At 48.1% G+C, this 13,965-nt stretch overlaps 1 protein-coding gene across 1 annotated transcript; it reads left to right on the top strand.

Annotated features, from left to right (window-relative positions):
• Positions 1–9,808: 9,808 nt before the first annotated feature.
• LOC131416626 (uncharacterized) lies at positions 9,809–11,429 on the top strand. The gene is made up of 2 exons (XM_058559281.1): positions 9,809–10,833; positions 10,915–11,429. The coding sequence occupies exon 1, from the start codon at positions 9,860–9,862 to the stop codon at positions 10,223–10,225; it is 366 nt and encodes a 121-aa protein (XP_058415264.1). The 5' UTR covers positions 9,809–9,859; the 3' UTR covers positions 10,226–10,833; positions 10,915–11,429.
• The last annotated feature ends 2,536 nt before the right edge of the window (positions 11,430–13,965 follow it).

The following is a 13,965-nucleotide window of genomic DNA, read 5'->3' as shown; positions in this document are numbered from 1 at the left end:
AATGCTTCCCTTGGGTCAGGCACTCTACTGGGGTGGTGGGACCGCGGGCTGGTCTCAGTGTCTTTCCTGAAAGAATCACTCCCAGAGGGAGAAGGGTTTCCCAGCCCTAGGCCCATGTAGACGCTGCAGGCAATGCTTGTCTCAATGACAAGATAACTACAGACTTAAGATTTAAGCCATGCACACACTCTAGTCCAGGCCCTAATCCTGGAACAGGGAAAGGAAGAGGGTCCTATGGAACCTGTAATCACCTGTGCTGTGGTGGGCGCCACGATTGTGGGGCCTATAGAGTGCTGCTGGCAGGTTAGCCCCAGGCGGGTAGGGAAGCAGGAGAAGGAGAGCAGGAGAGGAAGAGGAATGCCTAGACAGGAGTATGACCCTATGGTGGAGAACCTGAGGGGAAGAGACTGGCAGTATGGAGGCTGGGTATTAGTCAGGAGTCCTGGCTCTGTCCCTGGTTTCCTAGCAACCGCTGTCTAGCAGGTGGTTGCCAGGCAACAGGAGGCCACCCTGACAGTTGAGTAAAGTCCTCCATCTGGGTGGGCACTGATCAGAACGTCACAGGGTATTGTTAATCCTGCAAGTGGCCACTGGGTCCATTACTTAGATTTTCTCATCTGTTAATTGCTTTTATTGTACAAAAAATAATACAACAATGGTACACAAAGTCTGGAAAAATGAGAACAAAACTGCCCCATGATCTCGCCACCCAAAGAATGCAAAAATGACCATCTTCACTCTTCCCTCTCGTGCAATTCTGTACAGGAACACATTTTCGTCTTGTCATCTTAGCAGACGTGGTTTTAAATCTTGCTTTTTTGACTGACTTAGATCATCACAAGCATCCCTCAAGCTACTTAAGAGTTTTCAGAATAATCCTCTCTGATGGCTGGGCATGATTCCATGCAGTGGATGCACCATCATTAAATTAGCTATTCTCTTGTTCTGACACTGAGTTTGCTTCCAGTTTTTTTGCCATCATAAACACTACTGCAATACACATCTTTCCACAGAAAGCTTTTCTTTACCTTTAGATCATTGTCTTGAAATCAACACTAAGGGGTGAGAGGATTGTATCAAAGGACATGAATATTCTCATGACTTTCTATGTCTCGCTAAACTGCTTCCCTCAGAGGTGGTACTGGTTTTCTCATCATGGACAATGTTGAAATGGACTCATCTCATGTCACCTACTCTAGTATTATTAATTCCTTCAGTTGTTAATGGGGAACTGAGACCCTCTGAAGAGAAAGGATTGGCACAAGGGCACACAGTCAGTACCAACCCTAGTCCTAGGTCCCAGGCCTGACCCACAGTCCAGGATATCAACACAGTCTCTGTCACTGAGTTTGATTGAATCCAAGAATGTCCTGTGTGTCTCGTAATTCATCTACTAGCTCCTATTGGCCAATCCACAGGCTATAGCACAATTCTTTCATCCAAACACTTTGAGAATATGCTTGTGTTGACAACCTACTATAGACAGGAGAGATGGAAAGGGACTTGGAAAGTCCTGGTCTGAAGGAAAGGATCCTCGGGGATAGCTGGGCAAGTCATCGCTGGCACAAAGCCCAGGCCCTGGAGCTGTCTTTGGCTGGTCTCAGAAATATTCAAAACAACCCATCATACCATAGAAGTATTTCTGCAGTATTTGGCCTTGGCCCCAAACCCACACGGTCCCTGGGTTCATGGAGCTCATGGTCATTCACAGGCAGTGAATGGAGCAATGACACAGAGTAAGACAAGTGCTCTGACCGGGAAGCCCATGGCTCCATCCTCTCTTCCCAGGCCACGCCTGTGTTTTCCTCGGATCACTCCCACTGCCACTGCAGTTCTCTCTCTCCTTCAGATCCTGCCTTCCCTGTTAGGTGGGTCATCCACACACCACAGGCTGTGTGAGGTGCTGAGAGCACAAGGCTTGAAAAGAGACACCAGGCAGGCCAGCCTGGCGGCACAGCCGTTAAGTGCGTGTGCTCCACTTCAGTGGCCCGGGGTTCGCTGGTTCGGATCCTGGGCGCTCACTGACGCACCACTTGTCAAGCCATGCTGTGGCAGCGTCCCATATAAAGTAGAGGAAGATGGGCACGGATGTTAGCCCAGGGCCAATCTTCCTCAGCAAAAAAGAGGAGGATTGGCATTGAATGTTAGCTCAGGGCTGATCTTTCTCACAAAAAAAAAAAAGAAGAAGAAGAGACACCAGGACCTACATGCTGAAAAGAGTCTCTAGGGGCATATAACTTGGTCATTAACTACTCCTTACCAGGCCATGGAGTGAAGCTGAAATCTGAAAGCTCTAAGCTCTATCCAGTGTGAGAAAATCCACTGTGGGATGTTCATATAAAGGATCAAGATAGGATCTCACGGATGATGGTGGAGAACCTGTCAGCGCCCGAGTCCTAAATCAGGCCTAGGGTAGGGTGTGAGTAGGGCCAGCTTCATACATATGCAACCAGTGCAGTTGCACACGGCCCCACACTTGAAGTTTAATGCTTGGTTGTCACTGTCTTGAAATTCTTAATAATTTTATCTTTGACTTTGTGTTTTGTAAGTGAAGTCTGATGGGACAATGGAGCATGCACGGATTTCGGGGTGGGGGAGCAGGGAGGCTTGGAGCCTCAGCTCACATGGCATCCCACCTCCCAGGTGTCTCCCCACAACCCCTAGACAGGTTCTTGGCTGCCTACTCCCCTGCCCCCTGGAGCCCCAGGCTCCATACAGGCTCCCCTTCTCTGCCCCTGCTCAGCAACCACTGCTGCCCTCCACTCCCAGTGGGGGCCTGGCTGTGGCACAGGAAGGATTGGGCTGGGCACAAGCACCCTGCAGCACCTCGGGGCAGGGCATGGCACCAGCTGTCCCAGTGTTGGGCTGAAAGTGCCACAGCACATTCGGCAGGTGATAGCCTCTCACTCACTTCTGATCCCAGTACAACCCGGTGCAGGGGTTACAATGCACTTTGAGATTTTCCATCTTCTGTGGGTTTGGGTGGGAGCCTGTGGGAAAAGGAGATTCTTGGCTTCACTTCCCTGCCCCCAGCCTGGGCATGGAGCATAGATCCAGGGGCTGGCAGAAGGAAGAATCCGGCAATCAGCTTTAAAACAGTTCTTGTTTCCAGGATGACAAACAGCTGCAGCCCAACGGCAGGGATTCCTGGAAGGCCATCTACTCACACACCCCCACACACACACACACCCCACACATACACCACCACCACCACCAGCAGCAAAGCTGGTTTCCTGAGCCGGGCATGGACACTGTGAGCTAAAGGGGACTGCTGGGAATTTTGCCTCCTGCTCTGTGTATAGCTTCTAAAGGGAACAGTCCTGTCTGACTGCAGGGCAAGACCCAGGATAGGGCCCGGGAAAGTCTGGCAGCACATTGTCACTGGAGGTGGGCAGCCAGGGTAGGGAGGGGGCTGTAGCCCTGACTCGGGTCAGAGGGGCCTGGGCTGGAACCCCAGCGCCATGGGTACTAGTGGCAGATCCGGGACAAGTTCCTTCACCTCTCAAGCTTCAGTTTCTTCATTTGAACATTGGAGAAAATACTGGTGCTTGACCCCCGGGGCCATAAAAATTAAGTGAGACCATCTCTGCAGAAATGTTGAGCACAGTTCCTAGCACACAGTCAGTGCTCCGTAACTGGTTGCTATTAGGATTAGTATTAGTGTTGGTGTTAGTGTTAGTATTAGTGTTAGTGTTGGTATTCGTCTTAGTATTAGTATTAGTGTTACCGTGAGTGTTAATAGTAGAGTTAGTGTTAGTGTTAGTGTTACTATTAGTGTTAGTATTAGTGTTAGAGTTAGTGTTAGCATTAGTGTTAGTATTTGTGTTAGTATTAGTGTATTAGTATTATCATTAGTATTAGTATTAATGTTAATGTTGTGTTAGAATTAGTGTTACTAGTAGTGTTAGTATTAGCATTGGTATTAGTGTCAGATTTAGTATTAGTGTTAGTGTTAGCATTCGTGTTAGTATTTGTGTTAGTATTAGTGTATTAGTATTATCATTAGTATTAGTATTAGTGTTAATGTTTGTGTTAGTGTTACTATTAGTGTTAGCATTAGCATTAGTATTAGCATTAGAGTTAGTGTTTGTGTTAGTGTTAGTATTAGTATCTGTGTCCTGGGATTCTTCACGGGGCATCACCAACATGGTAAATTGATCCCTGCTCAGATCTGGCCTTTGGCCTGGCTGACTCAGATCCCTGATTCCTGTTCACTCAGACAGCATATCCCTCTTCCGCAGGCAGATCCCCTAAATGATGAAGGAAACCCACCATCTCAGCCCGGGAACACCGATGCTGTTGGGAGAGGCCGGCTCTCTCACCTCTGAGAGGGGTGTGTTTCTGGGCAGGTCCCAGAAGCAGGAGCTAAAGGCAGGCTTTGTCCATTCTTGGCCTTCAGTGGATTCTGGCTCCAGGCCCTGGATTCATGACGATTTTCCTGGAATACTCTGGTGCCAAGCAGAGAGTGAGGTTGCAGCTTGGGACCTTTGGGTATCTGCTTTTCAGGGTTGCTCGGGGGTCCCGAGCTCCCTGGCCTGGGGCAGATTTAGTTCTCTCATTACTGGGCACAGGCAGAGCGTCTGCCATGGCGAGCCCACTGAGCTGGCCAAGCTCTCCCAAATCTGAGAGACAGAGCCCCCAAAGATCCCCTGGGCGGGGACGAGAGTTGTTTTGCACTATGTTCATTTCTGTACAGATGGACCAGGTGGACAATAACAAGGTGTCCTAGGGACACTGCCTTTGTTGTTCAGCCTCATGCCTTCTCAATATGCAATGGGCCCTGCAGTAGCTAAAGCACATCTAACACCTCCAGTCCTTACTCATCCCCAGCCCCTCCCAGTGAGTCCCTGCATGGCCCTACCCCAAGACTCTCTCCCGCTCCCGAGGCTTCCCCCACTGCCTACTCTACCACATCCAGCTCCACGGGCAGCTTGGCGTGGCTTTCTTGAAGCCTCAGTTTCACACACAGCTCTTGCACGCACCCCACACGTCCACGCTCTCATACTCTCCTTCTGGTCTGCAACTTGAAAAATTCCTTGACCCTTGGCCTTGAGGCCAGGTAGAGAAACTGAGGCTCCAGATGTTGACTTATGCACACAGGTGGCTTCAGAATTTCTAACAGCAAAGGGGCTTCAAGGCAGTAAATGTGGTTGGAAGGAGGTAAGGGGGATTGACACTGTTTGCATCACATAACACTTGAAATAAAACTGAGAAAACATCCATTGCCCATATGAAAGAATGGAGACTGATGGAGATAACGGGGGAGTTAAACTCTCCCTTTCAATTTCCCCTTGAACTCACCACAATCTCCAGGGAAGAGAGTATGTTTTTTAGTAACAATTGCTCATGTTTGTAAAGAGCTGTACAGTTTAAGAGCACTTTCATATACATTGTCCTGGCATTTCCCAAATTTCAGATATTCCTAATATGGCTTGTTATTTTTTGCCATATCTGTGGGCCATCTGTACAGTTTCTTTACTTAGTTTTTTTCTTTAACTTTAACTCATTTAAAAAATTTTAGACTTGTCCTAAGCAGTCACATCTGTGAAATCTTGAATTCGGTATGCTGGTTATATTTTTTTCTAAAAGCAAGCAAAATAAATACAGAGCCCTTTTTTAAAATGTTGTTCATATGCCACCTAAAATCATCTCATTTATCCCCAGGGGTGTGCAACATCACAATTAGGGAAACACTGAATTATTTAATTTTATTGTTGTTATTACAATCCGGTTAGTTGTATATTCTTTTTTTTTTTTTTTTTTGTGAGGAAGATCAGCCCTGAGCCAATATCTGCCAATCCTCCTCCCTTTGCTGAGGAAGACCCGCCCTGGGCTAACATGCGTGCCCATCTTCTTCCACTTTATATGGGATGCCGCCACAGCATGGCTTGACAAGCGGTGCGTCGGTGCGCACCCAGGATCTGAACCGGCGAACCCCGGGCTGCCACAGCAGAGTGCGCGCACTTAACCGCTTGCGCCACTGGGCCACCCCCAGTTGTATATTCTTAAACCCAGTTTACAGAGGAGAAACCAAGACCTACAGAGATTAAATGATTTTCCAAATATTTTATCGATAGTATCAGAACTAGCACTGGAGAGCATACTTTCTGTTTCCAAGTCTGAAACACATTCTTCCTTTTTTTTTTTAATAATTTTATTTATTTATTTTTTCCCCCAAAGCCCCAGTAGATAGTTGTATGTCATAGCTGCACATCCTTCTAGTTGCTGTATGTGGGACGCGGCCTCAGCATGGCCGGAGAAGCGGTGTGTTGGTGCGCGCCTGGGATCCGAACCCAGGCCGCCAGCAGCAGAGCGCATGCACGTAACCGCTAAGCCACGGGGCCGGCCCACATTCTTACTTCCTGAAAGAATATTCGATCTCATCACCTCCCGTTCACATATCAGCCCTCCATGATACATCTCCCTCCTCCATCACCACCCAAACTGCAAGGCCTGCAAATGTCTCTGATCACTGGATTGATCACTGGAAATGCAACCGCATTTCCTCGGTTCAGATCTTCTGTAACCTTTCTGCTGAGTTTGACCTTGTTGACAACTCCCTGGAGTTCTTTATCCCAAGACTGAGCTCCTCCGACTTCTCATCTGACTCTTTCATTCGACCCATCCCTTAAAGGTTGATGGTCCTCAAGGTGCTCTGTGAAGCCTCCTCTCTTCCCACCCTCCTGGGCAAACTTATCTATGCCTGTGGCTTCAACCACACCCTCCATGCCAATAATTCCCAAATCTAGATTGCTAGCTTAGACCTTACACCTGAGGATGCTGTTGGCAAAGGGATATTTACCCTCATATGTCCCATAAGGACCTCAGAGCCAACCAGGCCACACAGTAACTCATCATCTTCCGTCTAGACCTGCTGGGGAAACTTCAGTTACCCCCACCTCTTCCCCATCCTTCCCATCAGTGCTCAGGAAAGTCCCACTTTAGCTCTGAAATGTCCTTCAACTGTCCTCTTCTCTTCATCCCCACTGGCACTTCAACCTCCTTTCATCTCTAACCAAATCTAATGCAACAAAGTCCTCAGCGGTCACTCTGCCATCAACCCCTCCCCCTATTGTCCAGCCTTCATACTACAGAGTGAGCTTTCTAAAATGCCAATCAATTTAAATCTTCCAGTGGATTTCTAGTGCCTTTAGAATAGTCTAAATTCCTTTTTGGCTACACATCCAACCCCTCTCCATCCCACATGCTACATTCAAACACCACTCCTTGAAAACCCCACTCAGCATACGACCTAGTCAGTAAAAGTGTGAGCACCAGAATCCTAGCTCTGCAAGTTACTGGTTATGTATATATATAACCATACATATAACCGTAGAACCACAGAGGAGTTGCTTAACTCTCTTTGCCCCTATGGTAGATTGCAAAAAATAGCCACTAATTCTGCCCAACACTTTGCAACATGACTTTGCACAGGCTTTGAATTGGGATCTGGCCATGTGATTTGCTTTGGCCAATGGGACAGGAAATATAATGCAAGCACAGACTTGAATAGTCCTCGTGCTTTATAGCTTACCCTCTTCTGTGGTTGGAACCCTGAGACCACCTTGTGAATAAGCCCAGGCTAGCCTGCTGGAGGATGAAAGGTGATTGGAGGAGAACTAACTCAACTGACTGGCAACTTGCCCACCTCCAGACATGGGCATGAGGTCATCCTAGATCATCCAACCTCCAGCTGACCTGTCAGACAGATGACAAAACCCAGTAGAGATCAGCTGAATCAACTCAAACCAGAAGACCCTCCCAGTCGACCCGAAGAATTGTGAATACAAATCACATGGTTTTTGTTTTGTTTTGTTTTGCCCATCTGGTACCCGAGAAATGATAATTCAGTCTAGGTTTTTTTAAACAATAGTCTTATTGAAGTATAATTTACATACAGTGAAAGTCACCCTCTTTAAATGTACACATCAATGAATTTTAGAAAATTTAATGAGTTGTGCAACCATTACCACCATCCAGGTTTAGAACGTTTCTATCCTCTGAAAAGTTGCCTTGACTCTATTTGCAGTTAGTCGTCTCTCCTACTCCAGTCCCAAGCAACCACCTACCTGCTTTCTCTCTATATAAACAAATTTGTCTTTTCTGGACATTTCGTGTAAATGGAATCATACACCTTGTGGTCTTGTGCATCTGGCTTTTTCCACTTAGTGTAGTGTTTTTGAGGTTCATCCATGTGGTAGCATTTATCAATAGTTCACTTCTTGCCGAATATTATTCAACTGCACAAATAAACCCCATTTTGTTTATCCATTCACTGTTTGATGGATATTTGCATCATTTGCAGTTTTGGGCTATTACCAATAATGCTGCTATCAACATTCACGTACAAGTCTCTATTTTCATACGAAAACATGCGTTTTCATTTCTGTTGGGTAGAAACCTGGGAATAGAATTCCCGGGTCATACAGTAAGTGGATGTTTAACTTTTTACGAAACTGCTGACCTGTTTTCCAAAGTCACTGCACCATTTTACATTCCCAACAAGAGTGTTTGAGGGTTCCATGTTCTCCACATCCTAGCCAACTAGAAGCTCTTTTAGCTGGAGTTGCTAAACTGTGAGAATGTGAGTCTGCTGCTGCCAACAGCCATTCATTTGTCACATCATTTATTCAACAAATACTATATTTGACTACCTACCACTATGTGATAGGCTCTGCCCTGCAAGAAATCCCTGACAATGCTGTAAGACGGAGAGAGACAGCACCCTGGTGACATTGTTCAGCACCCTGGTCCTGGTTCCCCTGGGCATTTCAGTTGCAGAAGATGGTGAGTTCCTTGATGACAGTTTGAGTTGGGTCTGCTGCAGCCGGCAGGGCCTGCCAAGTACCCCTCCAACCCACTGCCACGCAAATAAGTCCTAGCGGCTGTTCTCCCCACACTCCACAAAGGAATACCAACCAGCCTTGGAACTTCGAGTGCAACAGAGGTGCCAGGAGATGGTTGGTGCCCAGCAGTCTGAGTGGTACCAGTGGAAGCCAGAGAAGGGCCAGGTGGATGCCAAGAGGGGCCTGGGGGGGTGAGGGAGAGAGGGAGAAACTGGCTTAGGTCAGGAGGGCCTTTGAAAGTACTTGTTCCTAATCATAAAAGGCTGGGATCCTACGTTCGTGGGTGAGGAGCGGGAAGAGAAAACCCTAGATATGCAGATATAGACGTAGATGTAGGGAGAGAGGGAAAGGAAGGAGGGAAGAAAGGCACCCACACGTTAACTGTGCTATCTCTGGGCCTTGAGATTGTGAGAGCCTTTGTTTGTTACTGTTTTTGCTTACAGTGCTTTCTAATTTTCAATTTTTCTACAAAGATTATGTATTCGTTTTTTCATGTATTAAATATTAAATTTAAAAAAAAAGACACCACAATAAATATTTCTTTTAAACAGAGAAATAAAGCCCTGGGGAAGCTCCGCATACAGCTGGGATCCTGGCCGTACGCATTGCAGTTCTTTATGCGCAAAGATCACTTTTTGCGCCCCTGGGTCCCAGCTAGGAGCTCGCACCCGCTCTCTCCTGCCTGTGTCCCTCCCCGCCCCGCCTCCCCCCTCCGCCCCGCGCGTCGGGTTGCCATAGGCACGAATCTGCTCAGAGACTTCAGAGCCGCGGGCGCTGAGAGCCAACCTCTGCAACAGGCTGGGGGCTGAAGGAGGAGCCAGGGGAAGCGGCGCCTCGGCTGAGAGGCGGGACAGACCCTGCAGAGGCCCCCAGCCCCGCTGGCTCCGCCCCCTGCCGCCCCCCCTGGGCGGTAGAAATAGAGCCGCAGCCGCGGCCGCCGCCCACTGAGCTCGGACCCAGCCCGGACGCGACCACAGAAACCCAGCAGACCGACCTTCCCGGGCTCCTCGCCAATGGCTGACGAACTCTTTCAGCGCAAACCCTGGGACCCCGAGCAGATTCGCCTGGACCCCGACGCTGACTCCGAAGGCCTGTTTGACAAGCCTCCTCCGGAAGAGCCCCGAGCAGTCCGCGCACCCAAGTCGGCGTCGGCCGCGGGCAAGAAGGCTGGTCGGCGCGCCAGCGGGAGGGCGCAGGGGGGCCGCGCCGGGCAGCCCCCGAAGGCCGCTGCGCGCCCTCCGCCCAAGGAGGAGGCGCCTCCAATGGACGAGGGCTGCTATCTCGACCATTTTCCTCACCTCTCCATCATTATCTACGCGGCCATCGCCTTCTCCATCACCTCCTGCATCTTTACTTATATCCATTTACATCTTGCCTGAGTGGCTACGGCGGGACGGGGTGGGCGCACCGCAGAGGGAAGAGGAAAGGGAAAAGAAGGGCTTGGCTTTTGGGGTTTGGAAACGCGCCCTACCCCCTTCATCTAGCTTTTGATGCTTGTTTCTTTTTTTCTCTGCTTGTCACTACCTTTGTCTAACTATACATCAATAGAAACGTCCAAAGCAGCTGCCGATAGTGAAATAAGGGTCTATTTGCACCTGGAGATTAGCGGAGGGGGCACAGTCAGCCCCCAACGTTTAGAATCTCGGGGTGAGGTTGAGTCCTGTTTATAATGAGGATAATGTCCCTGGACCCTACCACTTTGTGAGGTGGGGGTACGCGCAGGGCGCCTGTCATTTTGTGTTTGGGGCGCGCACAGCGAGCCCAACCTTCTGTTCTTTAAGGGATGAGCCAGACCCGGACCCGCGGCCTTCCAGAGAGGGCCCCGCGGGGAGGGTCGGCGCCCAGGCCCGGGCTGGGCCGGAGCCCTGTGATGCTGCATCGCCCCAGGAGAAGGCGGCTGTGCCCCCGAGCTGGCGCAGACAGAGCTCGGAGCGCGGGAGCTGGCGGACCTGAGTGCGCAACGGACGCTGCCGGAGCGCTAGACGCGGTGAGTGACGTTTGTCTGGGTAGCGCGCTGCGCCGCCAGGGGTTCGGGATGACCTGGACTGTGCCTTTTTTCCTTTCTTAGGCTTTGCTGCCGCTGTCGAGCCGAGCCGAGCCCCATTGCCAGAGGAGCTGTCCTGATAGGAAGTCACGCTCCCGTCGTGTCTTGGACGTCGTGAGACCGGAGGCTGCTTGATGCGACCTCCTGGGACGCATACCCATAGCTCGGGGGCTGTGCGGGATGAGACTTTGGAGCCCTAGCTGGGGTCTACCGAAGGGCTACCTTTGGGGACTGCAGGGCGGCTTCATCCTAGTCCGGAGCCCTTCCAGAGCTAAGGGACCCAAGACGCAGGGGGTGGGGGCATCTGTCATGGACAAGAATTCACCCTGGAAAACTACCTGACCCCTAGGGGTTTGTCATCTCAGACCCAAAAAACCTACTACCGAAACGCACCTTGGCAGATTATTTACCCACCTGCCATCTCTGTTTACTCATGAATGTTTAATGTCGAACATAGCACTCTCATACTGCCTATACTTTACTTGGAAATGTCTGTAATTATGGTACCTCTGATGGAAGAAATCCCTCTTTTTCAGTCTCCTCTATATTCAGTTCTCTATTAATTTCCAGCTATGCAGTGGGCTCGCCAAACTTCCTAGTGTGCTCCCAGTTTCACCTCATAATCTCCATAACATCGCTATCACTCCAAAACAGACTTCATCCCATTAGCCAGCATTCCAAGACACAGCATCTCCCTCCACTAAATAGCTATACAGGCCTCTCAGTGGCATCTTTCCCCATATCAGGTCCTGACAGCGTGCCAGTGTCCAGTTCTACTATCCCCCAACGGCAGGTCTGTCATTATCACATTGTGGCGTTACCCACTGCCCCTCAGTTCTTAGTCCCCACTTGCTTCCGTTATCAAGACACTGCTGCCCCAGGACAGTCCCCTCACTAAGCTATAGAATTTGTCCCGATTCGTCCAGCTTGTGTCTTTATAAGCTCAATGTTTTCTGATATCAGGGCCTTGTCATTTCCCAGTGCTGTCTTCTCATAATCCCATAGCACTACACACCTTAATATCTTGCCTCTCTATACTTTCAGTGCCACAAGTATGACATCCACTCTTCCCCAATGTCAGCCTGTGCTTTACAGCCACTTTGCTACAATAATTCCCCCAATAGTCAGTGGTACTATTCTCCAAAATTAGGTCTCCAAGTTACCACAATTTGTACCTCGCACTGTTTTTGCAGCTTTCAATCTTGGATATTGGATCTTCCGCTCTCGTTGGATATTGACTAACCACTGAATCCCAATATATGGCCCAGTGTTCTCCAAACATTTGGTCTCATAGTCTCCCATTCACGTATCCCCTATTATCCCTCATTGTACAGTCCTTCAGTGACTACTCAGAATACAATCCCCCAATATTCTTCCCTCAGCTAATCCCCTGATAGTAGAATCCCCCCTCCCATTCCCAAAACCAAGGTTCCCTGTTCCTCAACAGTGGGAACATTGTTCCACAAATATCATGACTCTTTCTGTGCCACCAAATCTAGGCATCCATTTTCTACCCCAAATTCAATTATCTGGTTCCCATGACTATACCATTATTAGATCCTATTGCTGCTACAATCTGAACATTGGCTCCAATATTCTCCTAAATATCCAGCTTCATTTGATCCCCTTATTTCAGAATTCATTGTTGTTCTCCCAAATACTTGGGTTATTACTGTCTCCCCAATATTGTGCTCCAGACTCCCTTAACACTCACCCCATTACTGTTGTCTTCAATATTATGCTCACCCCAACCCCAAAATCCAATCTCTTTCTTCCCATATCCCTGTATTCTCCCCTTTTAGCCCTCACTTTTCCCCTTACCTTGAAATTCCTGAAATTCCCCATATCTCCTTGAAATTCCTGATTCCACTGAGCTCCAAGGCTTGGCCCATATTTTCTAACTAATATTAAATTTCCACTACTCTCACCCCATCCATGTGTCCCTTCAGCTTCCTCGTGTGTCTGACCTGGCCAATTTTCCTCTTACGTAGTTTAAGTATCCCAGGATATTTGATCACATATCCCCTCCGCTGCTCTCAATTGTCCCCTGATTTATGGGCTTCCAATAAGGGGTTCCTTTGTCCAAAATATCAAGCCTCTCCACTCGAGTACTAATGGACAGCCTTTTCAGGGTTTAACCATAAAAACAAATGGGTCTCTTTTTTGGTCCTTGTGCCATGTTGCTCAAGAATCAAATTCTAGAGAGTCCTACTGACCTAGCTAGGGTCCCAAAAGTGGGACCCTAGTGCCACTTTTGGCCAGAAGTCAGAAGAGATACCTTACTAGACAGTCACATGAAAATAGCTTGCAATTGGAAAGAGGTGGTTTCCCAAAGGAAAACTGAAGTTATCAAGACCATGGATGCTGGGCAGGCAAAAATAAAGGACATCCAGTAAACTGACTTTGAGCAGATCACAAATGATGAAGAGAGAGATTATTTTGGACAATTGTCCTATTATGTATTGGGTTGTCAGGGTGATATATGAAGTGAAGTAAATAGTGGTTTCTGAATATCACGGGACAGTACGAAGTTTAAATTGGGGAAGACAGTTGGAATTTAGCTATTTGGAACAGTGGAACTGGAAATTGGGAGAATAATGAATTAATTTTTAAATGTTTCATTGCTTAGTAGGTATCAAGCACTGGAGATAGTGATTAGCGAAACAGATACAACCCTTGCCTTCCTGGAGCTCACTTTGTGAATAATGGAACTTACCAGGTGTCAGGCTTAGTGTTTTATATAGTGTGAATTCATTGAATTCTCACAACCCTATGAGGTTAGTTCTTTTATTCTCCCCATTTTGAGGATGAGGAAACAGGCGTAGGTGAAGTGATCTGCCCAAGGTCACAGCACTAGTGATGGAGCTAGATGAACCCAGGCATTGTTTCTGGAGCACACACTCTTAGTATTATTTTTACCAGCTTTATTGAGATATAATTCACATACCACACAACTCATTCATTTAAATTATACAGTTCAATGGCTTTTAGTATATTCACAGAGTTGTGCAGCTATCACTACAATCAATATTATGATATTTCATCATTCCAAAAAGAAGCCCTACACCCCTTATC

Source organism: Diceros bicornis, chromosome 18 (genome assembly GCF_020826845.1).
Source record: "Diceros bicornis minor isolate mBicDic1 chromosome 18, mDicBic1.mat.cur, whole genome shotgun sequence".
Classification (NCBI taxonomy): domain Eukaryota; kingdom Metazoa; phylum Chordata; class Mammalia; order Perissodactyla; family Rhinocerotidae; genus Diceros; species Diceros bicornis.
The sequence above is the reverse complement of the archived record's forward strand: the minus strand, read 5'-3'. Positions and strand labels throughout refer to the sequence as shown.

Bases quoted from the DNA above. Each gene is read 5' to 3' on its own strand.
- LOC131416626 (XM_058559281.1), top strand. From the start codon at position 9,860: ATGGCTGACGAACTCTTTCAGCGCAAACCCTGGGACCCCGAGCAGATT.